General features: G+C 45.1%; 1 protein-coding gene across 3 annotated transcripts in view; it reads left to right on the top strand.

Moving 5' to 3' along the window:
* LOC129835136 (DENN domain-containing protein 4C-like) overlaps window positions 1-22,895 on the top strand; it is a 72,861-nt gene extending 49,966 nt beyond the window's left edge. Inside the window, exons 10-34 of one of the 3 annotated variants that reach the window (XM_055900542.1) lie at window positions 142-317; window positions 497-597; window positions 999-1,217; window positions 3,550-3,695; window positions 4,034-4,072; window positions 4,245-4,378; window positions 4,645-4,777; window positions 6,699-6,905; window positions 7,262-7,390; window positions 7,767-7,914; window positions 8,199-8,360; window positions 8,638-8,763; window positions 9,202-9,345; window positions 9,541-10,700; window positions 13,511-13,715; window positions 14,047-14,150; window positions 17,211-17,386; window positions 17,772-17,957; window positions 18,256-18,436; window positions 18,973-19,083; window positions 19,392-19,529; window positions 20,838-20,955; window positions 21,203-21,356; window positions 21,458-21,522; window positions 21,658-22,895. In XM_055900542.1, the coding sequence (XP_055756517.1) occupies window positions 142-317; window positions 497-597; window positions 999-1,217; window positions 3,550-3,695; window positions 4,034-4,072; window positions 4,245-4,378; window positions 4,645-4,777; window positions 6,699-6,905; window positions 7,262-7,390; window positions 7,767-7,914; window positions 8,199-8,360; window positions 8,638-8,763; window positions 9,202-9,345; window positions 9,541-10,700; window positions 13,511-13,715; window positions 14,047-14,150; window positions 17,211-17,386; window positions 17,772-17,957; window positions 18,256-18,436; window positions 18,973-19,083; window positions 19,392-19,529; window positions 20,838-20,955; window positions 21,203-21,356; window positions 21,458-21,522; window positions 21,658-21,794 (4,599 nt within the window). In that variant the 3' untranslated portion in view covers window positions 21,795-22,895. Of the gene's footprint in view, window positions 1-141; window positions 318-496; window positions 598-998; window positions 1,218-3,549; window positions 3,696-4,033; window positions 4,073-4,244; window positions 4,379-4,644; window positions 4,778-6,698; window positions 6,906-7,261; window positions 7,391-7,766; window positions 7,915-8,198; window positions 8,361-8,637; window positions 8,764-9,201; window positions 9,346-9,540; window positions 10,701-13,510; window positions 13,716-14,046; window positions 14,151-17,210; window positions 17,387-17,771; window positions 17,958-18,255; window positions 18,437-18,972; window positions 19,084-19,369; window positions 19,530-20,837; window positions 20,956-21,202; window positions 21,357-21,457; window positions 21,523-21,657 lie in introns of those variants that run through there. The other 2 variants (XM_055900543.1, XM_055900544.1) reach the window with 2 other exon arrangements.
* The last annotated feature ends 4,971 nt before the right edge of the window (window positions 22,896-27,866 follow it).

The following is a 27,866-nucleotide window of genomic DNA, read 5'->3' as shown; positions in this document are numbered from 1 at the left end:
GTATTGATTAGTTAGTTGGTTGGAGTTTTTATCCAGTTACCTTTTATATACAGCGTGTGGCCCATGTAGGACTGATTTTAGGTTAAAAGTTAGATCAAAATGTTAAATAAAAGTTCTCTCCATCTGTGTTCTTCTCTTCAGATGATCTTCCCGTTCCAGTGGCAGTGCCCGTACATCCCCCTCTGCCCGCTCTCCCTGGCGGGGGTCCTCAATGCCCCCTTTCCCTTCATCGTGGGCGTGGACTCCCGCTACTTTGACCTTTATGACCCCCCGCCGGACGTGGTCTGTGTGGACCTGGACACCAACACTATTTACCTGTAAGATCCATACACTTTAAAGGAGCATTTCCCCCATTTTGACATGTGGATCTGTTTACACACTTTATCCTGTTGTCGATACCCCCAAACAGTTTTTCGGTACATATATCGCATGTTAATATTTTATTTACACGAGAATGAGCATATTCCAAAAACACTATTCTGAACCAACTGTGCAGGTCTGATGAGAAGAGACACAGTAACTGGAAAAACCTCCCAAAGAAACCCTGCAAGAGCCTGTGTAACTCACTGGCCAACCTGCACCACCAGCTGGGCATCGGTAGGTACACATAGTCACAGTCACCTCAGCGGGTTTCTCCTAGCAATTGCTTCATGGCCAGTGCATTCAGGATAAAAGTACACAAATTGTACGTATGATATAGAAGTGAATTCTTTATGAATATATGTCTTTAGATATAAATTATGGAAGAATTCTAGCTATCCAGCCGATAATGAGTAAATGGTGCATTCAGCCTGCTATGCTCATGTAATATAATCATAATATATTTGCTTTAGCAGATCCTATTTCCAGTCATGCGTGCATACATTTCACGTACGGGTGTTGCCGGGAATCGAACCCACTAGCTTGGCGTTGCAACTGAGCGACAGAGGACCACCTTTGGTATGTCAAATTTGAATAAAACGAGAAAGGTAAATATCCGGTCTGGTGGCTGTTTTCAGTGCGTCGGACAGCCCAGGAGGGCTTGGCGGTGGAGATGACCCCCATCGAGGCGGACTTCACCTGGCACAAGAAGATGACCTCCCTGGAGATGGAGATCCAAGAGGCCCTGCTGCGCTTCATGGCCAACATCCTGAAGGGCTACCGCTCCTACCTCAAACCCATCACCCAGGCCCCCTCCGAGAAGGCCACCTCCGCAGACTCACTATACGACCTACAGGGTTAGTGCAGGCTGTGTGTGTGTTACCGCTCTTACCTCAAACCCATCACCCAGGCCCCCTCCGAGAAGGCCACCTCCGCAGACTCACTATGTGACCTGCATGATAACAATGGAGAATGGATGGATCATTTTTAGTCCTTAGTCCTTCATTTATTTTCCCAGAAAATTAATCACAGCACCCAGAACAAAATCTTACGCAGGCGCTGTTTTGTAGTTCTCAAGAGACTACACAAAACAGACAAAGGGGTTGTCGATGTAAAAAACATTAAGAATACTTTGTATACTAACACATCAGAAAAAAGAAGGGACCCGCACACTGCTCTTGATAGTATCACTGATCTTTAATAAGCTTTACGTATCGACCTCGCGGCCTTCGTCAGAGCTTTTTAAATTAGCACCCTTATATAGACCTAGGCCCGCCCACATCCGTTCCACCCATCGAATGCGGTTGGAGTCGAGGGAAAACAAATAAGTGCGACCAAATATAACAATATGCATTTCATAACTATTCAAATAAAGTGTGTACATAAAATGTATTAAACACATCTGTAAATCCACAATGAGGACATTGATCTACCAAGCAAGTTTTCATAAATCATTGGGTACAGCGCAAGAAAAACGTCAGGGTAATCTGAAATAGGGGCTGAATTCATGTTCACATTTACAACATAACATAACATACATAGGCATTTCATCATTAAGTCCTTTAGGAAATAATGTCTGAAGGGTGAAAATCCCAAAACATTCTCTTTTACTCAGAGTATTATTAATATCACCTCCCCTGTCTGATATCTTAACTTTCTATATTTAAAAAGCTCTGACGAAGGCCTTGAGGTCGATACGTAAATCTTATTAAAGATCAGTGATGCTATCAAGAGCAGTGTGCGGGTTCTCTCTTTTTCCTTCATCTTGTTCAACTGTTACCATGCACCTGCAAAAAAGATAGCTCAGATGTGCGAGTGCCTTTTGAATTTTGAGTATACTAAAACATCAGAAAAGTCAAATTTTAATGTGTTGCAATCTCACACATTTCTCAAAGTATTTAAATTGCGCAATGTATTTTATGCGTTATGTTGATGTCAACTCCAGGGTCTGTGTTAAACAGAAAGCATATCTGACTGCTCCTCCAAGTGTTCATAGCAGGCAAATCTCCTATTTCACAGGTCTACTTAGTGATTGCTCAGTGTCGGAAATCAATCATCCATGGCATTGGCTGTAAAGACTTTCCACTGACGTAGGCTTTTTGGAAAGGCATCGATCGCATCCTCATTTAGGTCCATGAAGGCCAATGGAATCTGCAGAACCAGTGGGGAAAAGAGCTGCACATTGATTATGGCTAGCTTTATTGGCTACACACCTGGGTTGAATACCTTCACTTTCACTTATATAATACATTCTGAAGAAAATGCAGTGATATACGGTGCATTCGGAAAGTATTCAGACCCCTTGACTTTTTCCACATTTGTTACGTTACAGCCTTATTCTAAAATGAATGAAATAGTTTTTTCCCCTCATCATTCCACACACAATACCCCATAATGACTGTAGCAAAACAGGTTTTTAGAAATATTTGCAAATTTATTAAAAATGTAAATATGACATTTACATAAGTATTCAGACCCTTTACTCAGTACTTTGTTGAAGCACCATTGGCAGCGATTGCAGCCTCGAGTCTTCTTGGGTATGACGCTACAAGCTTGGCACAGTTGTATTTGGGGAGTTTCTATGCAGGTCCAGTCAAGCTCTGTCTGGTTGGATGGGGAGGGTCGCTGCACCGCTATTTTCAGATCTCTCCAGAGATGTTCGATTGGGCTCAAGTCCAGGCTCTGGCTGTGCCACTCAGGGATATTCAGAGACAGAGACACTCCTGCGTTGTCTTGGCTGTGTGCTTAGGGTCGTTGTCCTGTTGAACCTTCACTCCAATCTGAGGTCCTGAGCACTCTGGAGCAGGTTTCAATCAAGGATCTCTCTGTACTTTGCTCCGTTCAGCTTTCCCTCGATCCTGACTAGTCTCCCAGTCCCTGCCACTGAAAAACATACCCACAGCATGATGCTGCCACCACCATGCTTCACCATAGGGATGGTGCCAGGTATCCTCCAGACGTGACGCTTGGCGTTCAGGCCAAATAGTTCAATCTTGGTTTCATCAGACCAGAGATTGCTCAGTTTGGCCAGGCGGCCAGCTCTAGAAAGAGTCTTGGTGGTTCCAAACTTCTTCCATTTAAGAATGATGGAGGCCACTGTGTTCTTGGGGACCTTGAATGCTGCAGAAATGTTTCCTGAGTGTTTCCTATGAAATAGGCCCATTGACCTGGCTCTCTGTCCTCTCCCAGGGTTTCTGAGGAGCAGGGAGCGCACCCACCAGAAGTTCTACTCCCAGCTGACCAAGACTCAGATCTTCATCCGCTTCATCGAGGAGTGCACGTTCGTCAGCGACAAGGACACAGGCCTGGCCTTCTTCGACGACTGCATTGAGAAGGTGAGCATTGACAAGAACCAGGCATCAGGGATCAGTGTTGGGGCCAATTCCATTCTGACTCCCATCAAGCCAGGAAGTGAATTGAATTGAAAATGTACCCCCAAACCCTGCTAGACAAGAACATGTCTTCCCTCCATCATCCTAGTGCCTCAGACAGACGTCAATTTTCGAACCCAATTTCTGTGGCATTTTTCAGTTTCCACCGTTCCCCATGTGAAAGACCTTTTTGTTACGTGTTTTATTGTTGACTCAGTCGTAACATTCCTCCAAGGGAGTCTGACGGAGGAACGCTCATTTCCTCTGATTGAATCTGTTCCTTTCACCTTTTCCCCCTGCAGCTATTTCCCTCCGATAAAGGCAACGACAAAGGCACTAAGGTAATCCCTCACACTGTAATCATGTTTTAACACCTCCTTTTCCAACTGAGGTCTGTCGAATTTTTTTGCATTGATTAGAAGAAGGGTTTTTGATCTGGTTGTAGCGATTTGATTTGTCTGTGTGTGTACGGCCTTGTGCGTGGACTCTGACAACATGTTTTCCTCTCCATAGGTGGAGGGTGAGTCCTCAGAGGACACCAAGCTTATGGAACTAGACGAATCACAGAAGAGCGAGCACACTGTCTTCGTCATGCCCCCAGAACCCCCCGCCACCGAGGAAGGGTCCGACCCCCCTTCCCACTACAGGTCAGCTTATACCCCTCTAATTCCTGCTGCACCACTAACACATTGGCATTACTATAACACCAGTGAGCCTGGTAGTGTTTTAGCGTAGTATGTGTAAATCTATGGTGAAAGGTTGACCGTGCACCTGGCCAGGAGGATCGGAAGCGGGTCTGCATTGGCTTCACTTTCATACCTGTGGCATCTCCTTTTTCTCTTCTCTCTCTCTCTCTGTCTCTCTCTGTCCCTCTCTCTCTCTCTCTCTGTCTCTTTTAAAAACAATGTTTTAGTTATAAGAGTTTTCCTCGGTTGTGTATGGACCTGTTTGACCGCCCCAGGGAGGTGACACCAGCGCTGAGGAGTAGTACACCTGGGGCCAGCCTGTCCAGCAGCCCTGCACTACTGGCCAAGAGGACCAAGCAGGTACACGATCACACAGTCAGACAGATAAGCAGGTGCAACTGTTTTCTGTATTGCAGCTTTGCAGGGAAGGGGGGGGAAAACAAAAGAAACTGACTAACAAATTCTGGTACTTTCCTGATCGTGCTGGTTCTACCCACTGTAAGCTTGCTGTACTGACCACCTAACCACTTCCCCAGTCAGGGAATAGCCTAGCCTGCAATGGACACTGTCTGCTGCGGAGTCATTTTCTCAGGCTGTGATGGTTCCAATAACAATAAATGACTCACCACAGTCACCAGCAGAAACTTATTTACAGCAGGTCAGAGGAGGGGTTCAAAGCCAGTCTGCACGCGTCAGCGTCCAACACTAGCTTTTATTTTATCATTTTTGGATGCCGATTACATTGCAATCCACGAGGAGACTGCATGGCAGGCTGACCACCTGTTACGCGAATGCAGCAAGGAGCTAAGGTAAGTTGCTAGCTAGCATTAAACTTAAATTATAAAAAACAATCAGTCTTAACACAATCACTAGTTAACTGCACATGGTTGATAATATTACTAGTTTAACTAGCTTGTCCTGCGTTGCAAATAATCAATGTGGTGCCTGTTAATTTGTCATCGAATCACAGCCTACTTCGCCAAACAGGTGATGATTTAACAAGCGCATTCGCGAAAAAAGCACAGTCGTTGCACCAATGTACCTAACGATAAACATCAATGCTTTTCTTAAAATCAATACACAAGTATATTTTTTTAAACCTGCATATTTAGTTAAAAGAAATTCATGTCAGCAGGCAATATTAACTAGGGAAATTGTGTCACTTCTCTTGCGTTCTGTGTAAGCACAGTCAGGGTATATGCAGCAGTTTGGGCCGCCTGGCTCGTTGCGAACTGTGTGAAGACCATTTCTTCCTAACAAAGACCGTAATTAATTTGCCAGAATTTTACATAAGATTTAATGTTGTGCAATGTAACAGCAATATTTAGACTTATGGATGCCACCTGTTCGATAAAATACGGAAGGGCTCTGTTTTTCACTGAAAGAATAAACGATTTGTTTTCGAAATTTTTGTTTCCATATTAATATTAAAGAACATATTGAGCAAGGAACTTAAACGTAAGCTTTCTTACACATATTGCACTTTTACTTTCTTCTCCAACACTGTTTTTTTGCATTATTTAAACCAAATTGAACGTGTCATTATTTATTTGAGACTAAATAGATTTTTATTTATGTATTATATTAAGTTAAAATAAGTGTTCATTCAGTGAAGTTGTAATTGTTATTATTACAAGTATATATATGTATACACAGATTAATCGGCATATTAATCTGTATTGGCTTTTTTTGGTCCTCCAATAATCGGTATCACCGTTGAAAAATCATAATCGGTCGACCTCTAGTGTGTGTGTCTGCGCGGAGGGAAAGGGGGCCACTGTGACCTGTTTCCTAGAATAATAGACCTCCCAGGAAACAATACTTGTTGTCTTTTCTCCCTCTTTCGTGGGAGGCCAATATATTGTTCCAGTTCCGACAGAACTGTATGTGTAGCTTTGTCTGGCATATTAACATATTCACGCATATTCTCACCACAGGCACAAACACATACTGTAGATGTGGGTGTCGGGACAGGATGTCAAGCCAGTGTGTGGGCGTTATGTCTAAGCTGCTCTTGTCTACGCTCTCGCCTCAGAAGGCCACGAGCGGTATTTGTTGGCCATTGTTCTACAGAGGGACGGGAGGTTCACCATTAGGAACGTGCACAGTCACACTCACTCCAACTCTCTCCTCCCAACTCTGACCATCAGAAAATGGCGAAGGAGAATAATCGGAAATACATAATCTGAAATCAATCATAATCAGTCAATTGCGTGCGCGTCCCCCACCCCCATAAAAGGGACAAATAAAACGAATTGAACTGAACTCTGTCCCGCCACAGGAGATCAAGCTGGCCTACAAGATGGCCAAGCGCTTCTACTCCAACCCTCCGCTGTGGGCCAAGTGTCTGTTCAGCCACTGCTACAGCCTGTGGTTCATCTGTCTGCCCGTGGGGGTGAGGCTGGCTCAGTCCAAGAGCTGGGCCATGCAACAGGCCTACAACGTCCTGCTCAAGATGAGGACCTCTGAGGTGGAGGTGCTGGATGAGGTGAGGGGAATTGGGGGTAAGGGGAGCTTGGGGTTCATTGGGGGTGGAGGGTGTAGGTATAGGGTCGTGAGTGCTTATGGTTGGTTGTCTGTCGACGTATGCGGACATAAGTGTGTGTGTGTGTGTGTGTGTGCGTGTGCATTTGTCGGAGAACGTGTGTGTGTGTGTGTGTGTGTGTGTGTGTGTGTGTGTGTGTGTGTGCGTGCATTTGTCTGAGAACGAGTGTGTGTGCGTGCGTGCGCTACTATTATCGCTTCCACTACAGTGATGACAACTTCAGTGGAAATCTACTGTAGCCATTAGGTTTTTATCTTGTTGTGTCCTCTCACACATAGCCACCCTCTGTCCCTCCGTAGGTGTGTTACCGTGTAGTGATGCAGCTGTGTGGTGTGTACGGTCAGCCTGTCATGGCCGTCCGTGTCCTGGTGGAGATGAAGAAGGCAGGGGTGCACCCTAACGCTATCACCTACGGATACTACAACAAGGTAGGGTACTTACACCAGCCCATACACATGCATACGCTCCCATTTCACTCCCTTCGCCTTGACCCTTAACCTTTAATGTTCGGTCTGGATATTAGGATGTGTAGTTGTGGATCTTCCACCATATTGCTTAGGCCTTACATAACCGCAACCATTTAGGATTAGGGCACTTAAAGGAACAGTGCAAGATTTTGGCTTGCTAGCTGTACCTGTAGGCTTCCAATCATTGCGCTAGTTAGCAATGTCTCGCAAAACTACCTTCAACTTCAAACTGCACACAGTTTGTCAACAATCTCGCATTATCCCTTTAAACTAGCCTAAACAAATACGTCAATCCAAAGTATGTCCGTGTTAATCTCCTCTCCACTCATTTCTCCAGGCTGTTCTGGAAGGCCCCTGGCCCAGTCGGAACCGCAGTGGGCTCTTCATGTGGGCCAAGGTGCGCATCGTGGCGCGCGCTCTCTCTCAATTCAAACAGGCAGTCCAGCGGACGCCCGCCATGGAAGGACCCACCGTCATCACGACAGGTGAGGTGTCCGAACACTACAGAGACAGAGCATGGGAGAGAGTCAATCACTTAGGTTGGAATGCAATCACCACAGTTGTTGCACCAAATGCATATCACTTTCTACTCTTTTCATATATTTTAACTATGTAATGTACCTGTGGTTGTATGTAGGACAATACTTTCTATTTACAATATACTGTAAGGCCCTCTTGCTTTATTGCTTGTTTGTATTGCTCTTACATGATTAAGTGCAGTAGCTCCCTTTTTTAGCTTGCTCACCTAAAACTCTGATCTGGGACACAGGAAGTGATTTAGGCCTGTCAGTGGGCGGCTCGGCGAGCAGCGACGGCGACCGTCTGAGCCACGGGAGTGCAGACAGCTCCAGCGAGGCGAACGGAGAGGATCATACCCTGTTCGCACGCAGCCTCATCATAGGAGACGCCGCAGACAACCACTGCAGCGGAGGTAGACTGCAGCCTGGAGACACTGGACCAAGTCCCTACATGTACAGCTTCCCCTAGCCCCTAACTGTTAGCCCCTAGCTACTCGCCTGTTAGCCCCTACCTCTCGTCTATAGCCCCTGGCTACTAGTCCCTAGCCTCTAGCCCTTAGCTCCTAGCTTCTAGCTCCAACACCCTAACTTTTGGCACCTACAGCGCCGAAGCCTCTAGTCCCTACCCTTCAGAAGTGCACAGATCTGAAAAGACTGGGTAGATTAAGACAGTATGTTTGTGTCCCGCAGGAGTTCAGTCTGATCAAGGCTACGGCTCTAAAGATGAGTTGCACCAGGACCTAGTGGATTTGGCTCAATCAGCAGCCCTTGTAATCGCTGTGGATCAGTGCAGCAAGTCCACAGCACAGCACAACGGTAACCAGCTCAGCCCCCCGTCCCGTCCCCCCCATCTCAGGCATAACATAAGATAGTTATGGCGAGAGTTCATCTGCTAGATGGGAATGCAGTGTGTCAAACTTTGTATTCATTTTTTTTTTTGATGAGCATAAATAAAATAACAAATAATTCAATGGCGAAGGTGCATAAAGATGGCGGCCCCCATGTACTTACCACACATGCCTCGTTTGCTCAGTTTGCACTATTGTACATTGCTCTCCGTTACTCTTAATTTGTTTTTGTATTGGCAGTAGCAAAGTAAACATGTAGATTGGACTGATTTTATTGGCACGTTGAACCATGTCGTGCGCCGTACTTTAAAAACCCTATGGGTACTGCTAAAAACAATGACGTCATAACTGAATTCCTCTTATCTTTATGCACCTCCGCCATTGGTGTGCAATCTTGTCTCGTCAGGTGGGGACATAGCTGGCTCGGTGGACAGTGCAGTGGCTGTAGCGGAGCCCCCCAGCCCTGTGAAAGCACTCCCACATGTCCCTAGCATCGTCAAACTGTCCACAGGAACGAGTTTTGATACCGCCATGAAGAGAGGAGACACTGGTGAGTGACGGGAGCAGACTCAAACCTAAATTTTAACCTTATCTCATATCTGAGGTTTACACATTTGATATTTGTGGTAACATGTTTGTCTTCAAAACAGCACTGAACTCTCCTTATGGTTATTGGGGGAAATTGTGGACAGAAAATGTCCCCCCGGTATTGAAGGCATGCCTATGTGTTCATCTCTACCGCTAGCCCCTGGGAAGCTGTTCTCTCTGCGCAGCCAGAGTGAGGACATCTCCCTGCCGGTTGAGGGTAAGTCTGCAGCTCCAGGTGGCTCCGGGGTGGCGGGACCTGCGGTCCAGGTCCAGCGCCAGAAGGCCTTCTCGGAGCGCAGCTGCAGCTTCAGCGCCGAGAGCCGTGCCGGCATGCTGATGGAGAAACATGGTGTGGACCACATCGTCAGCCGCATGGGCGCCGATGCACGGATCTTGGCGGCGGCTCTCTCTGGGGGCGGCACCACCCCCCCGCCTACAAAGCCGCTTCCCAGTGCGGCCAAAGCCCTCTTTAAGGACCTGGAGTTGGAGTCTGAGGAGGGGCGGGGTCCGATGCTGGGGAAACTGTCAGAGGAGGAGGGGCCAGTAACGGACCCAATCCCACTGGAGGAGGGGCTAGGGAAAGAGGAGAAGCGGATGAAAGGTGACAGGAAGGAAGCAGGAGGGGAGGATGAGATGGGTCTAAAGTTGGAGGAGGAAGATGAGGAAAGAAATTCAGTGGGGAGGGGCTCTATTTCTCTGCCAACCTTGGAGATTAAGGAGGTGCAGGTAGGGGCAGACCCCCTCTCCCTCCTTGTCTCGGAGCACGAGGAGTTAGCCTCCGTAACCAGTCAGGAGCTGCCGCAATCCTTGCCTGCCGTGGTGTCCCGAAACCTGGCAGACGAGATTGAGATGTACATGAGCCTACGGAGCCCGCTTGGCCCCAAATCCTGTAGCATGGAGCTCCACCAGGAGGGCCAGGGAGGGGACCCTTCCCCGGATGCTGCCCAAGTGAAGCAACCTCTAGAACGGAGGTCCAGCCTCCCCGTGCCCCCTGTCCAACACCCAGGGGGGTCAAGCGGGGACACGATGCCTAAACGCAGCCCCGCAGCAGTCACACGCTCCAAGACCTTCGCCGTGAAGGCCTCCAGGAGCCCTGCCTCTTCCAGGGGTGTTGTGGCCAGCCCACGGTCGCTGGTGAGGTCGTCGCAGAGCGGTTCGCTGGGGTCGGTCATCAACTCTATCTCGGGCATGAAGATGGACACCCTGCTCTCGGGTCCCAAGATGGACGTGTTGAAGTCAGGCATGAAGCAGGCAGGGAACCTGGCCAGCAAGGTGTGGGGGGCTGTGGCCTCAGCCTACTCTTACTCCGACGACGAGGTGAGCGGGGATGGACTGCAGAACATGCATACATAGCTAGATTAACTAAAAGATAAAGTAAAATGGTAATTAATTGCACAATAATAACCTGCAACAGCCGGATGACATACAGTGAGGTCTGAAATGATTGACACCCTTGATTAAGATGAACAAAAATTACCGTATAAAATAAAGAATTCAAATACTGAGCTATATTGTATGCAAAAAAAAAAGGTAAGTTGTGTTATTTTATACTAATGCAATTGTTTGGTGCAAGAGATTTTGTTTAAGAAGTAATATTTTTTTTCTCAAAGTTGGGGGTAAAAATTGACACCTCTGTTTTAAATACCTTATAATACACCTTAAAAGGATAATGGCACTGAGCCTTTCAAAAAATTTTTTTTATGAAATTGGAAAACACATTGGGAGGGATCTTAGACCATTCCTCCATATCCTTGATATCCTTCATCTGCTCCAGGGGAGAACGACTGCCTCCCCTCTCATTGAAGCCATGGAAGTTCAAGGCCGACCATGGTACTGCAGGCATTGTTATCAGAAAACAGGATCCCCCATTATAGTAAATGGATTTTTTTTTATTTATGTGTAAATACAAAAAATAGTACCAATAATTGCTTCTATTTCACCAGATGTATGTTGCACACAAGTTATAAGGATCATTTAGTTGCTTATGGCAGCCTACAGTACCCCTGGTTGTTCTTCAACTTGAGTTACTCAATGAGAGGGGCAGCATTGAGCTAGCCTGCAACGTCACTTCCTGGAGTAGCTCAAACTGTACATGTTGTGTCTAAATGAGACGCCATCTTAACCGACTTCATTTGGCTTCAATGCGCTATTGAGTCTTCACATGGTAATTAATAGTGTCACGTGATTGATGAGTTTGTCCATTCATATATACAGGAATTGGTCTGCACTTATAGAAGCAGAATAGCCCCATAACCACTTTAATTTGAGCCCGAACAGGTTTATGATTTGCGCAACATTGTAGCCTATAGACCAACGTGTGGCCATTACTGTGGTGAGAGAGAAGCGCACCTGTATCTCTCACAGAACTAGAACCAGCATCCCTTTCTATGATCTCTCTCCCTCTCTGCTCTGCTAGACATGAGCCTGCAACTCTCATCTCTCCAGAGTCATACTTCATCATTTATTTCCGTATAGAATCATAGCCATGGGAAGGATGCTGGGGGTGCTGCAGCACCCCTGATACATTGGAATACATTTGCCAAAGTTCTAGAATTACTGCTGTCTGTTCAGAAAGAAATGAACTCATTCAGAAGACTACACCAGGAGTAGCCACCGAGGATCAATAGACTTTTAAATTATTGCCCAGCTGTGGAGTGGAGCCCAATCACAAGGCATTGCCTACAGTCGGAAATGCGCGGCAAATCCGTCTGAACAGCATGCAGCCAAAACACGCCTTTCGCAATACTTCAAATACTATCGTGGGAAAACACAGGTTGGAAAGTAAATGGCTCCTGCTGAAATGAGAAGACTGATCTTCCTGTAGAAGATTAAATATGTTATCAACTTCCAAATAGACCTATTAAGTGAACAACATTGTTTTACAATGTGAAACAAGAGAGAGGCTTTCGACACGGGGCCATCAGCCATCGCCGGTGAGTGAGCTGCACATCATCGGGTGAGTCAGTGAAACTGGAAAGTCTTTTCAGGACTATAATTTCTTCCTCATGTTGTACAATGTGTCTCCACACACCTAGGCCTAGGCTATTGATAGATTCAAGACAAGGTCGTCTTTATTGATCTCAGATTCTCGTCAGCGTCAAAGTAGACAGTCATTTCGATCATTTGTGAGGTATAAAATTTAAAAAAAGAATGAAGCCTTCAGTCGTCTGAAAATGATGTAGAATTGCATGCGATGTGTTTATAGAAGGCAGATTTTCCCAGACCCGAGGCTACAAAACGTTATCCCCATGTGTGCAACTTCTTCAATCGCCTCAACTCTACTGCTCTATGCCTGTACCCGAAAGCGAGGATAATGCATGCAATGCTCTCTTATAAAGGTAATTTTTATCTTTATTTTTTTTGCGTTCCGATACCTTCCACTGTTCCTGGGGCCCTTAAGGTCAACGCATCATGAACTTTACCAAGTACCAGGACATTTTTGACATAAACCGTGGCTGCTAGTGGATCTCCCAGCAAGACAATAATCACAAGCACACATCAATATACACAAAAGTGGCCACAAAATCAACATTTTGCAATGGCCATCGGTCTCCAGACTTGAAACCCATTGAAAACGTGTGGTTTTAATTGAAGAAGGCAGTCCATACACGCAGACAAAGGATATCAAGCATCTGGATGAATTCTGGATGGAGGAAACTCCCTCCCAATGTGTTCTCCCATCTCATAAACCATTTTAGAAAAAGGTTTGGTGCCTTTGAAAACGGGTGTCAATAATTTTGACCCCTACTGAGAAAAAAACATTGACTTGTTAAACAAAATCTCTTTCTCTAAGCAATTGTATAAGTATAAAATAATTACATTTCCCCACTATTTTTAGCATAAAATATAGCTAAGTATTTGAATAATTTATTTTCTACAATTATTTTTGATAATCTTTATCAAGTGTCTCAATAATTTTGGACCCCACTGTAGATACCACACTGTAAAACACCATTATATACAGGACAATGATGTAAGACTTTGACTATGCAAGCAGAGCATCTCATTTCACAGGTTCATCTCACAAACCATATTGCAGAATGCATTCAATTTTGTTCAAGTGAATAATATGACCATTCACAATCGTTGAGAAGTTTACATTTGGCCTTATTTCCCCCTCTTCCCAGGATGAACTGGGCCCTGGCTATAGGGAAAGGGACAGTTTCCCTGCCGGGCTGGATGAGTCCATGCTGTTGGGGGGTGGAGGAAGTGACAGTCCCACCCACAGAGGGCCCACCCAAGGCCTGGTGTCCAACGGCCTGACCCAGAGCAGCACCAGCCTGGGCAGTAGCAGTGGGAGCAGCGACACAGGGAGAGGACTCCACTCCACACGTAAGCATACACACACTTGACACACACACAGCCTATAGAAATAAAAAAGTATGCATGCGCACACACACTTTATGCATGCACAAGAAGACAAACTACGTTACCCGTATACCCATAAACAAACACACTCATAAGATGTGGAAGGGTTTATGGTTGAAACTGTGTGATTGTATACTCTCTGTGCGTGCGTGTATGTGTGTGTGTACGTGTGTGTGTGTACGTGTACGTGTGTGTGTGTACGTGTGTGTGTGTACGTGTGTGTGTGTGTGTGTGTGTGTGTGTGTGTGTGTGTGTGTGTGTGTGTGTGTGTGTGTGTGTGTGTGTGTGTGTGTAGACGTGACTCCAGGAAGGCCAGGCAGAGGTCCAGACTCTGAGAGGTCAGACCAAGGCTCCCACCACACCAGCTCCTCTAGTATCTACCAGAACTGTGCCCTTGAGGTGAGACTATCATACTTTATATTACAGTTGAAGTCGGAAGTTTACGTACACCTTAGCCAAATACATTTAAACTCAGTTTTTCACAATTCCTGACATTTAATCCTAGTAAAAATTCCCTGTCTTAGGTCAGTTAGGATCACCACTTTATTTTAAGAATGTGAATAATTGTAGAGAGAATAATTTATTTGAGCTTTTATTTCTTCCATCACATTCCCAGTGGGTATACACTCAATTAGTATTTGTAGCATTGCCTTTAAATTGTTTAACTTGTGTCAAACGTTTCGGGTAGCCACAAGATTCCGACAGTAAGTTGGGTGAATTTTGGCCCATTCCTCCTGACAGAGCTGGTGTAACTGAGTCAGGTTTGTAGGCCTTCTTACTTGCACACGCTTTTTCAGTTCTGCCCACAAATTTTCTATAGGATTGAGGTCGGGGCTTTGTGACGGCCACTCCAATACCTTGACGTTGTTGTCCTTAAGCCATTTTGCCACAACTTTGGAAGTATGCTTGGGGTCATTCTCCATTTGGAAGACCCATTTGCGACAAAGCTTTAACTTCCTGACTGATGTCTTGAGATGTTGCTTCAATATATCCACATAATTTCCCTTTCTCATGAAGCCATCTATTTTGTGAAGTGCACCAGTCCCTCCTGCAGCAAAGCACCCCCACAACATGATGCTGCCACCACCGTGCTTCACGGTTGGGATGGTGTTCTTTGGCTTGCAAGCCTCCCCCTTTTTCCTCCAAACATAACAATTGTCATTATGGCCAAACAGTTCTATTTTTGTTTCATCAGACCAGAGGACATTTCTCCAAAAAGTACGATCTTTGTCCCCATGTGCAGTTGCAAACCGTAGTCTGGCTTTTTTATGGCGGTTTTGGAGCAGTGGCTTCTTTTTTGCTAAACGGCCTTTCAGGTTATGTTGATAAAGGACTCATTTTACTGGGGATATAGATACTTTTGTACCTGTTTCCTCCAGCATCTTCACAATGTCCTTTGCTGTTGTTCTGGGATTGATTTGCACTGTTCGCACTAAAGTACGGTCATCTCTAGGAGACAGAACGCGTCTCCTTCCTGAGTGGTGTGACGGCTGCGTGATTCCATGGTGTTTATACTTAGATGTCCTAACAGACTTGCCAAAACTATAGTTTGTTAACAAGACATTTGTGGAGTGGTTGAAAAACAAGTTTTAATGACTCCAACCTAAGTGGATGTATACTTCCGACTTCAACTGTAAGTGGCTACCGTACTCAATATATGGTCTCACAAAGACTGAGTCAAAGACAGAGTACATACAGTGCATTCAGAAAGTATTCAGACCCCTTTTTCTACCTTTTCTTACGTTACAGCCTTATTCTAAAATTGATTAAATCGTTTTTTTCCCTTCATCATTCTACACACAATACCCCATAATGACAAAGCAAAAACTGTTTTTTAGAAATGTTTGCAAATATATACAAAAATAAAATAACTGACATATTTAAATAAGTATTCAGATCCTTTATTCGGTACTTTGTTGAAGCATCTTTGGCAGCGATTACAGCCTCGAGTCTTCTTGGGTGTGACGCTACAAGTTTGGTACACCTTAATTTGGGGAGTTTCTCCCATTCTTATCTGCAGATCCTCTCAAGCTCTGTCAGGTTGGATGGGGAGCGTCACTGCACAGGTTTTTTCAGGCCTTTCCAGCGATGTTCAATCAGGTTCAAGTCCGGGCTTTGGCTGGGCCACTCAAGGACATTCAGAGACTTGTCCTGAAGACACTCCTGCTTTGTTGGCTGTGTGCTTAGGGTCGTTGTCTTGTTGGAAGGTGAACCTTCGCCCCCGTCTGTGGTCCGGAGCTCTCTGGAGCAGGTTTTCATCAAGGATCTCTCTGAACTTTTCTCCGTTCATCTTTCCCTCAAGCCTAACTAGTCGCCCAGTCCTTGCCGCTGAAAAACATCCCCACAGCATGATATTACCATGCTTCACCTTAGGGATGGTGCCAGGTTTCCTCCAGATGTGACGCTTGGCATTCAGGCCAAAGAGTTCAATGTTGGTTTCATCAGACCAGAGAATCTTGTTTCTCATCGTCTGAGAGTCCTTTAGGTGACTTTTGGCAAACTCCAAGCGGGCTGTCATGTGCCTTTTACTGAGGAGTGGCTTCCGTCTGACCACTCTACCACAAAGGTCTGATTGGTGGAGCGCTGCAGAGATGGTTGTCCTTCTGGAAGGTTCTCCAATCTCCACAGAGGAACTCTAGAGCTCTGTCAGAGTAACCATCGGGTTCTAGGTAACTTCCCTAACCAAGGCCCTTCTCCGATTGCTAAGTTTGGCCGGGCGGCCAGCTCTAGGAAGAGTGTTGGTGGTTCCAAGCTTCTTCCATTTAAGAATGATGGAGGCCACTTTGTTCTTGGGGACCTTCAATGCTGCAGAAATGTTTTGGTACCCTTCGCCAGATCTGTGCCTCGACACAATCCTGTCTCGGAGCTCTACGGACAATTCCTTCGACCTCATGGCTTGGTTTTTGCTCTGACATGCACTGTCAACTGTGGGACCTTATATAGACAGGTGTGTGCCTTTCCAAATCATGTCTACCAATTGAATTTACCACAGGTGGCCTCCAATCAAGTTGTAGAAACATCTCAAGGATGATCAATGGAGACAGGATGCACCTGAGCTCAATTTAAGTCTCATAGCAAAGGGTCTGAATACTTTATTTTTAATACATTTGACAAAATTTCTAAAAACCTCTTTTCACTTTGTCATTATGGGGTATGGTGTGTAGATTAATGAGGAAAAATAATATTATTAAATCCAATTTAGAATAAGGCTGTAATGTAACAAAATGTGGAAAAAGTCAAGGGGTCTGAATACTTTCCGAATGCACTGTACAGTATGCTGTAGTGATCTGGCAGTTCATACGTACAGAGCTAGAGGGCGCAATAAGCTCATAATGGACTGTGACCTCTTACTATCTGTAACCGATAAGAGTTTGTTACTTAGCCAGGTAGCTTCAAGTAGCAGATGCCAGGTGCATCTGTAATGTTTATCTCTCTCTCTGTGTGTGTGTCTGTCTCTAGGTGCTGATGTCCAGCTGCTCCCAGTGTCGATCCTGTGAGTGTCTGGTATACGATGAGGAGATCATGGCGGGCTGGACGGCAGACGATTCCAACCTCAACACCACCTGTCCCTTCTGCCGCACCGCCTTCCTGCCCCTGCTCCACGTCGAGTTCCACGACCTGCGCACCACCACAGCGTGGGTGTTTGTCTGTCTGGGCCATGAAGTATACGCGTGTATAATAGTGTATTCAATAAAACAGGATGCGAGATTTTCCACGCTAATGTTTAAATTATACTTACTAGTTCATGAAGAACTCACTAAATCGGAACAGAATTTTGTTGTGAGACACGGTACAATTCAAATTAATCTGATTACATGTACAAAACCAGACAATTAAGCACATTTACGTAAACGGCTACATAGGAAGATGCGGTGGCGGGCTTTGACATGGGCATTAAATACATTTTAACCTGCTACAATTGGACATACGTCATTATCTTCGTCTAAGTCATTCAAATGTTCTATGTGGCTGGATGGGTGTGCTCTTCCCTTGTTTCATTGTGTGTGATCTCACCTACAGGTTCTACCTGAACCCCAGCGCATCAGGAGACAGTATCCACAGCACCAGCCACCAGGCCACAGCTACAGGCTCCACCGAGAACAAGGTAGGGGCTGCAGTGGATACCCCGACCCCTGGCCTCATCAGCTTCCCAGAATCTGAGGACCCAGGAGAGGCCCCGGCCAGCCAGACTGCCACGCACAAGAGGTCGGTTCACAGAAGTGCCTGTCTCAAAAAAACGCATTTAATATTCTGTCACCATCGTTATTACCTTTTATCCTTCATCTGATTTGGTGCCTTCTATTCAGTAAATTATAGGGTTAAGGTGTACCCTAATGATGCTCATGTGTAGCTAGGCGAACTTGTTCATCTGTCAATTGAACTGTAAGAACTGAAAAATCACAAGCTGAAAACTTGACTTGGCTCACTCTTGCTTTACATTTTTCTGTTGTTAAAGATCCTCTGTCTTTGCCCTCTCCTGTCTGTATGTCTGGCCGTCCGTCAGTTTGATACCGGAGCCGGCTCAATCGGATCCCCTGGGCCTGCTGGAGCACCAGGCAGGGAAGAGGGGGACGTCTCTGACACGCAGCAACAGTGTGGGCGGGCCTCTACAGAGCCTGGTTGCCCAGAGAGAACCAGGACACAGCGTGTCCACCACCAGCCTGCCCTGCAGCCTGACAGAGATGGTGAGTGTCCTTAGAATGTCCTCGCAATTCTTCCCACTCAGCGCACCAGGGCTTGAGTCAATTACATTTCAGGTCAGTAAATTCAGGGTATGAAATTGAAATCAATTCAACGCTTATGAATCGAAAATTAATTATTGTTTTCTGTATGTGGACTTTCATTAAAATATAATTTACTCTGAAACTGCAGCACATGTACAGGCCATGCGTTTCTATGCTATTGAGAAAGCAAAGAGGTTGTTTACACACAGTGCTGTCAAACCACATTTGTCAAAATGCAGAAATAAAATTACTTGGGATACGTAATCAGTGGTCACTGTCCAGTGGAATAGGTGATTCACTGTGTATGTGGGTGGGAGGCAACAAAGGTTCTATTTATGTGGATGTTCAGGAGTTATGCAACTGACTAAAGTGCTGTGTGTGTGTGTGTGTGTGTGTGTGTGTGTGTGTGTGTGTGTGTGTGTGTGTGTGTGTGTGTGTGTGTGTGTGTGTGTGTGTGTGTGTGTGTGTGTGTGTGTGTGTGTGTTTATGGTTCTCAGGATGGCCTGGGACAGAAGCGGCCCAACCCAATGCCGGTGTCTGTGCCCTACCTCAGCCCCCTGGTCCTCCGCAAAGAACTAGAGACCCTACTGGAGAATGAGGGAGACCAAGTAACACACATTTAACAGATATACGAATATTTTCAGAAAGAAGCAATATTACAGGACAGGAAAATGGGGCCCATAGATTCTAACATGTAGTATGACTTACAGTATGTGGCATTGATGTTGAAGGGCCCCTGTGTTTTAAAAATGTCATAAATGTAGCTAGCTGTTGTCCCTTGATGTTCTGGTCATTTGTTGCCCTCGCTGTTGCTGCTTCCATTTTTATTTAACTGTTAACCCAGTGTCTTTACAGATTTGAACATTAAGCTGTAGTATCGCTTATAAAGCACAGTTTAATTGGTTTTCTCCATCAGGTCATCTACACCCACAAGTTCCTGAGCCAGCACCCCATCATATTCTGGAACCTGGTGTTTTATTTCCAACGCCTGGACCTGCCCAGCTACCTGCCTGGTCTTATCCTCACCTCGGAACACTGTAACAATGGAGTACAGGTACATAACCATGCAGAGCTCAAACACACTACTCATCTACACAAATATTCACACACAGCTTACAAACAGCGCTCTCTACTCGTGATCACCTCAGAGCGACCGTGAACCCGACCACTGTTTTAAAAAAAACATTTTTAATTTAACCTTTATTTAACTAGACAAGTCAGTTAAGAACACATTCTTATTTACAATGACCATCTACCGGGGAACAGTGGGTTATAACTGCCTTGTTCAGGGGCAGAATGACAGATTTTTACCTTGTCGGCTCGGGGATTCGAACCAGCAACCCTTCAGTAACTGGCCCAACGCGCTAACCACTAGGCTACCTGCCGCCCCTGTTAAAGGTCATGAACTATCAAAATCATGTTTTTCATTAATGATGATATTTGAAGGGAACCAGATCAAAGTATGAAAAATGACTGTTGCTTCTACATTGATAACGTTTCATCATAAAGTTACTTGTCTCCTCCCCCATGTCAAACACTTGGATTCATTATTAAGGGGACATGGTGACATCACCTTAACTCTCTTTTTAATACCCCAATGGTATCATGCTACTCTTACCTAATTAAAATCAGTACCGCCTTGAAACCAACATCGGAGAAGACATGGTGGTTTATAGCTAGCTACTCTACTGGTGCCAAAATTCATCTATGGCAAAGACACCTATATGTTTCCCCTTTCATCCGTGTCTGGTGTTAGCTAGTTACTGACTAGCTAGGTTTTCATCTGTGTCTGGTGTTAGCTAGTTACTGACTAGCTAGGTTTTCATCTGTGTCTGGTGTTAGCTAGTTACTGACTAGCTAGGTTTTCATCCGTGTCTGGTGTTAGCTAGTTACTGACTAGCTAGGTTTTCATCTGTGTCTGGTGTTAGCTAGTTACTGACTAGCTAGGTTTTCATCCGTGTCTGGTGTTAGCTAGTTATTGACTAGCTAGGTTTTCATCTGTGTCTGGTGTTAGCTAGTTACTGACTAGCTAGGTTTTCATCTGTGTCTGGTGTTAGCTAGTTACTGACTAGCTAGGTTTTCATCTGTGTCTGGTGTTAGCTAGTTACTGACTAGCTAGGTTTTCATCTGTGTCTGGTGTTAGCTAGTTACTGACTAGCTAGGTTTTCAGCCAGTATGGAACAAAAGGGGGTCATTCAAAACTCTGACGCAGTTGTCATGTCAACACATCCGTCAGTGCTGCTGTGAACCGCATCACAACCATGAGAGAGAAAGTACTTTTCAGAATGACTGTTCAGGGCCTTTAAAGCAGTGCAACAGTAGATAACTGTGTGTCTGTATTTTCCATTCACTATGTCCACAGCTCCACCAGACATCCCTGTCTCAAGACAGTAAACAGGTGTATGTTCAGCTGCTGTGGGACAACATCAATCTGCACCAGGAACCTGGGGATCCCCTCTACCAGAGCTGGAGGACCCTGAGTGACTACACATTCTCTCACACATACATCTAATCAAGCAATCATCCTCAGAGCACTGGGCAGTCTCTCTCTCTCTCTCTCTCTCTCTCTGTCTGTCGCTATTGCTTTTTTAACATGCATGTCCTGCTCATATTTGATAATGGAACACAGTTTGAGATGACAGCTAATGAAAAGAGCCATATACGTAAAACCAATTATTCTAATGTATTGAATAGTGACTTGAGTACTGAAGCATCTCTGTTCCCCAGTGGAGAAGAAGGGCACCCTGGCCCCCACGGACTACCAGGAGACACGGACCCTCCTCAACAGCATCGTCCGCAGCATCCAGACCAACGACGTCTACGGCCCCATCAACCTGCTTCTCCGGGAGGTCAAGAGGAACCCAGAGGTCAAACGCCAAAGGTCAGTCCTCTAAAGCTTATATGTGGGGGTGATACATTTGATTTGTGAGCTAATGTCAACGTAAACGTTTGATTTTGATCTATTTATTGGTCTCTTATCAGGGGTATCTATAGGGAGATCCTCTTCCTGGCGCTGGTGGCATTGGGACGGGAGAACATTGACGTCGGTGAGTGAACTGCATGACACAACCAGTCTTTTTTTAACCAAGACTTGGATTTGGGTAATTCCAATCATCCAGTGTCTTGTTCCTGAGTTTAGTGAGCTAAATTATTCTGTTTTTCCCCCCTTGTCTCCCCAACAGAGGCTTTTGACCGTGAATACCGCCGGGCCTTTGATGAGCTGAGCCCAGAGCAGCTCAAGGCCCTGCACAAGATCGACCGGCCACCCAACACCAACGTCCAGTGGTGCCTCAAGTGCTTCGGAGCTCCAGTCATCTGATTTGGCCACTGCTACCATCTGCTGGATGGTCTGAGGACCTCACTCACACTGGAGAGAAGCAGACAAGAGAAAGGGGGAAAGGAACTTGATGGGTGAGGGTGTAAGGGAGAATTTTGTACAGAGAATTTTTGCACCTTCATATCCCGAAAGTCCCTTTTATTGTTCTTTCTGCTTCTTACAGCTTTTCCCGCGGGCCACTTGTATCCCATTGTTATTTATGTAAATAAGGTCAGGAAAAGAGAGCCTTGTTTATAAAATGGTGTGTTTCTTTACCGATGGTGTGGTGAGAATGAATGTTGCTTGTACAGTGCTAGTTAGTCCCTTCAATGATCGAGTATGCGTGTCTCACTGCCCAGTCCTAAGTGGCCTTGCTCCATCTCTGTCCTATAGCCCCAGGATTTGACCCCAACACCCCTGGCCCTAGAACCACTTTGTAGTCTTCTACTGATCATCACTGTCATTGATGTGCACTTTTAGAAACGGTAGCTTTACCAGTCCGTTGGTTGTCTTTTTTGTACATATTTTTCTACATGGGGGATGCCTTGATGCTGATAATGATTTCTACAGATTCAGTCTTCACTATTGTCATTGTGGGTGTTTGTCTTGGAATGCAATTCATTTTTGAGAAGTAGATTTCTCTCGTTTTGTGTGTAAATAAGTGTTGGAGATCAGTTCGAGAACATTCCAGAACCCTGCAAACGTGTCTTAAAAGAAAAGCCTGAACTAAATGTTTGGTTCTTACAACATAGACATCCCAATGGGAGAGAAAAGGAATCCGTCGCAGCATACTCAACCTAGAATGTTTCAGGTTTAGCCACCAGCCATTTTGGGGCTAAAAATCAAACGTAACCATGAATAGGAAGGGAACTGAGATGCCAAACTACTGAAGTGCAGCTCTTTCCTTCTCTCTCCATCGCTCCATGCCTTGAGCAAAAGACGAGAGCCGTCCTGTCACAGGGAAAGAAACCATGGTAAGTTACTGCGGTGCCTCAGTAGTAGTGACAAGACAGTCAGTCCAGCGTGTCATGTTTTTAACTGCAACATACAGTTCAACTATTATGGTAATATATGCTTTCATGTGATTAGAAATCTGCTTGTGTACATGCTTGGGTTACTCCATAATATATCGACAGTATATCTGACTGACATAGAAATATCCCTCCCTTTGAAAGCTGAAGCATTGTAGTTAAGGAAAATGCTTTTACGATTTACATATTAGTGTGGTCTGCCTTAATTCATTTAGTCCCATCTCTTTTTTTCCTTTTATTGTGAATGGAATATCGACTTTGACATTGAACAGCGGAAGAGACCTTACACAGCACATAAAGGGCGTATTTAACCAGGAGAAATATTCCCAGGGCCTGTAGGAGTGAGTGCTGACCTAGGATCAGGTCTACATCTGTCCATGTAATCTTTATTATTTGAAAGGTAAAACTTACCCTAGCTCAGCAATCCTACTCGAAGAATATGTAATGTCATCTGGGTCCATAAAGTATCATAACTCCTACTACAACGGCGGTCCTTTCTAGAAACAAATGGGAAAGTCACACAGAAGTGTGAATACTCTCTATGTAAAGTTGTCAGATTGCACTGCTTAGATTAGTACGTGATTTAACCCCAATAGGGATCATCTGTTCCAACATCTTCGAGGTCAAACTTTACCACCGCAGAACATTTCAGGAAACCTAAATCCAACTGTTTATTATTATAACATGGGCTACAGAACATGTATCAAGCCAATCACAGTGGTGTTATACATTTGATAACTAACTTCTTATATTGAAGCGATTCCATCATATATGACATCGTGCATTTCCTGTTGGCTAAAAGCTTATGTGCTCGTCAGAGGATGTACAGAAAATGGTTCAATCTACCGTCCTGTGGAATGCATGTACACTATTGTACAGCAATAAATGAGTTGGGACCTGATTCAAAACAAAACCTGCCACTAGTGATGCATTTTTATACAGTAGTCAATGCATGGGTTTGGGGACAATTACTCACCTACTCTTCAATATTGCATTAAGGGAGTACTTTTTGCCAACACAATTCTGGAAAAGTTCCTAATAAATGATTTAAAATAGTTAAAAAAATCATTTTGGCTTCACACATAAATGAATGCACGTTGAGGATTATCATCATAGCTCTCTTACAGCAATCGCTCAATAAAGTACAAGATCATAAACTGTATCGGAATTTTGTAACATATTACTTAGTTCCCTCTGTGGTCTGCAAATAATAGAGAAACACATCTTACAAGTTCTACTCCGCCTGGCACAGGATGCTATTCTATTTTGCAAAGGGAAACTGACGTGCCATTAGCCCAAACCCTAAAGGCTGGATAGACGGGCTCAGAGAACTTTGTGTGGAATGTATGAAGATGGGTCAATGTGCTACAGGAGACACTGTAAAAGGACAGAGTGCCAGCTGACCGGTCCAGATACAGTCCCAGTTTGTTGGAGTGGACAGGTATGACAGTGCGTCAGGCCATGTATTGGTCATTAGCACAACGCAGACTCCAGGACTTGTCATTGTGTCTGAGGAGGAGGTCGTAGTGCCTTCCTCTCCTGCTGATCTCTTTGTATGCTATTCCTATATAAGTTGAATACTTGTTCCCCTCCAGCGTCCAGTCAGGCCCTCTGTGCATAACACCTGTCTGAGTGTTCAGGATATGGTTGCATTTCTCCTCGGGTGACTCTTCTCTCCTCAGACAGAGAGAGCTCTCTGTGTGCCGTGTTTTGGTCCAGTGTCAGCTCACGGGCATCTAATGGGAATAACAGACAAACTAAAAAATACAAATATTTCTATCCATTTAAATGAATATATACTGATCAAAAATATAAACATGCAACAATTAACGTTTTTACTGAGTTCCAGTTCATATAAGGAAATCAGTCAATTGAAATCAATTCATTAGGCCCTAATCTATGGATTTCACGTGTGGGCCTGAGGGCATAGGTCCACGCCAGGCCCAATGAATTAGAATGAGTTTTTCCCCCATGAAAGGGCTTTATTACAGACAGAAATACTCCTCAGTTTCATTAGGTGGCTGGTCTCGGGTGATACCACAGGTGAAGAATCTGAATGTGGAAGTCCTGGACTGCTGTGTTTACACGTTGGACGTACTGCCAAATTCTCTAAAATGACGTTGGAAACGGCTTATGGTAGAGAAATTTGTATTAAATGCTCTGGTGGACATTCCTGCAGTCAGCATGCCAATTGCACGCTCCCTAAAAACTTGAGATGTCTGTGGCATTGTGTTTGTGTGGCAAAACTTCACATTTTAGAGTAGCCTTTTATTGTCCCCAGCGCAAGGTGTACCTGTGTAATGATCATGTTTAATCAGCTTCTTGATGTGGATGTACACTGCTCAAAAAAATAAAGGGAACACTAAAATAACACATCCTAGATCTGAATGAATGAAATATTCTTATTAAATACTTTTTTCTTTACATAGTTGAATGTGCTGACAACAAAATCACACAAAAATTATCAATGTAAATCAAATTTATCAACCCATGGAGGTCTGGATTTGGAGTCACACTCAAAATTAAAGTGGAAAACCGCACTACAGGCTGATCCAACTTTGATGTAATGTGCTTAAAACAAGTCAAAATGAGGCTCAGTAGTGTGTGTGGCCTCCACGTGCCTGTATGACCTCCCTACAACGCCTGGGCATGCTCCTGATGAGGTGGCGGATGGTCTCCTGAGGGATCTCCTCCTAGACCTGGACTAAAGCGTCCGCCAACTCCTGAACAGTCTGTGGTGCAACGTGGCGTTGGTGGATGGAGCGAGACATGATGTCCCAGATGTGCTCAATTGGATTCAGGTCTGGGGAACGGGCGGGCCAGTCCATAGCATCAATGCCTTCCTCTTGCAGGAACTGCTGACACACTCCAGCCACATGAGGTCTAGCATCGTCTTGCATTAGGAGGAACCCAGGGCCAACCGCACCAGCATATGGTCTCACAAGGGGTCTGAGGATCTCATCTCGGTACCTAATGGCAGTCAGGCTACCTCTGGCGAGCACATGGAGGGCTGTGCGGCCCCACAAAGAAATGCCACCCCACACCATGACTGACCCACCGCCAAACTGGTCATGCTGGAGGATGTTGCAGGCAGCAAAACGTTCTCCACGGCGTCTCCAGACTGTCACGTCTGTCACGTGCTCAGTGTGAACCTGCTTTCATCTGTGAAGAGCACAGGGCGCCAGTGGCGAATTTGCCAATCTTGGTGTTCTCTGGCAAATGCCAAACGTCCTGCACGGTGTTGGGCTGTAAGCACAACCCCCACCTGTGGACGTCGGGCCCTCATACCACCCTCATGGAGTCTGTTTCTGACCGTTTGAGCAGACATATGCACATTTGTGGCCTGCTGGAGGTCATTTTGCAGGGCTCTGGCAGTGCTCCACCTGCTCCTTCTTGCACAAAGGCGGAGGTAGCGGTCCTGCTGTTGGGTTGTTGCCCTCCTACGGCCTCCTCCACGTCTCCTGATGTACTGGCCTGTCTCCTGGTAGCGCCTCCATGCTCTGGACACTACGCTGACAGACACAGCAAACCTTCTTGCCACAGCTCGCATTGATGTGCCATCCTGGATGAGCTGCACTACCTGAGGCACTTGTGTGGGGGGTAGACTCCGTCTCATGCTACCACCAGAGTGAAAGCACCGCCAGCATTCAAAAGTGACCAAAACATCAGCCAGGAAGCATAGGAACTGAGAAGTGGTCTGTGGTCACCACCTGCAGAACCACTCCTTTATTGGGGGTGTCTTGCTAATTGCCTATAATTTCCACCTTTTGTCTATTCCATTTGCACAACAGCAGGTGAAATTTATTGTCAATCAGTTTTGCTTCCTAAGTGGACAGTTTGATTTCACAGAAGTGTGATTGACTTGGAGTTACTGTGCTGTTTAAGTGTTCCCTTTATTTTTTTGAGCAGTGTATTATCTTGGCAATGGAGAAATGCTCACTAATAGGGAGGTAAACAAATTTGTGCACCAAATTTGAAAGAAATAAGCTTTTTGCGGGTATGGAACATTTCTGGGATTTTTTTTTTTAGCTCATGAAACATGGTACCAACACTTGTTGCGTTTATATTTGTTTTCGCAATTTAGGCTTATTAGTCAGAACATTATTGACTTACAGTTCTTCAGGCCAGCTTTTAACCAGCATTCTGCATCATGTTCAACACTAAAGAAGAAGCAGAATATTAGAGTGATATACACAATCTACAGTCCCTTCATAGCCATAGCGTGCCTGTGTGTAGAAAGGCCACACAATTGTCACACTTATGGCATAGATTGGTTATAATGGTTTCTACATTTGTAGTTACCAGATGGTCTATGTTTCCTACCTGATTTTCCCAAGATTATAGGGTGGGTCCTCTAGTAAAGTAGAAAGCAGTTTCACTCCTGGCTCTCCTGGGTTGTTGTAGCTCAATTCCAGTTATTTCAGGCATGAGAGGTTTGACTTCAGAGCAGAGGCCAGAGAAGCACAGCCTTCTATCGTGACTCCACAGAATGACAACCTGCAGTGCAAAGATTTCGCTATTGCGGAACATCCACGTTAGCTCGATTGAAATGTAAAGGCAATGATCCCACGTTCGCGGAGACCGCATTTACGGTAAACAATGCATATGTCGGCTCAATCGGCAATTACCTTCACATTTTAACGAGGATCTTACTCTATACTTCTGTGATACAAACTGAAAACAGACCTTATTCTAGACATGGACTCACTTATATGGCAAGTGAAATATCTCAAGAATCACATATACTCTTTGACCCCAATGTCCTATTCCCCGTATGATACTATTTTATTCGGTTATGAGAGAGCAATACTTAATCAGAGTAGTTGTCGTTCAAGGTTTTTTCGAGTAGGCTACTTTTGAGTGTCTCCAGTTTACAGTGTGGATTCTTCAGTCCAACAGAGAGCAGCTTCACTCCTGAATCCTGCAGGTCATTGTCGCTCAGATCCAACTCTCTCAGCTGTGAGGAGTTTGAGCTGAGAGCTGAAGCCAATGCTTCACAGCCATTTCTTTTTTTTATACTTTGTTTTTATTGTAGGAACACAAA

The sequence above is a fragment of the Salvelinus fontinalis genome, chromosome 36, assembly GCF_029448725.1.
Source record: "Salvelinus fontinalis isolate EN_2023a chromosome 36, ASM2944872v1, whole genome shotgun sequence".
In the NCBI taxonomy this organism is placed as follows: Eukaryota; Metazoa; Chordata; class Actinopteri; order Salmoniformes; family Salmonidae; genus Salvelinus; species Salvelinus fontinalis.
This window is presented reverse-complemented; position numbering and strand designations above follow the sequence as displayed.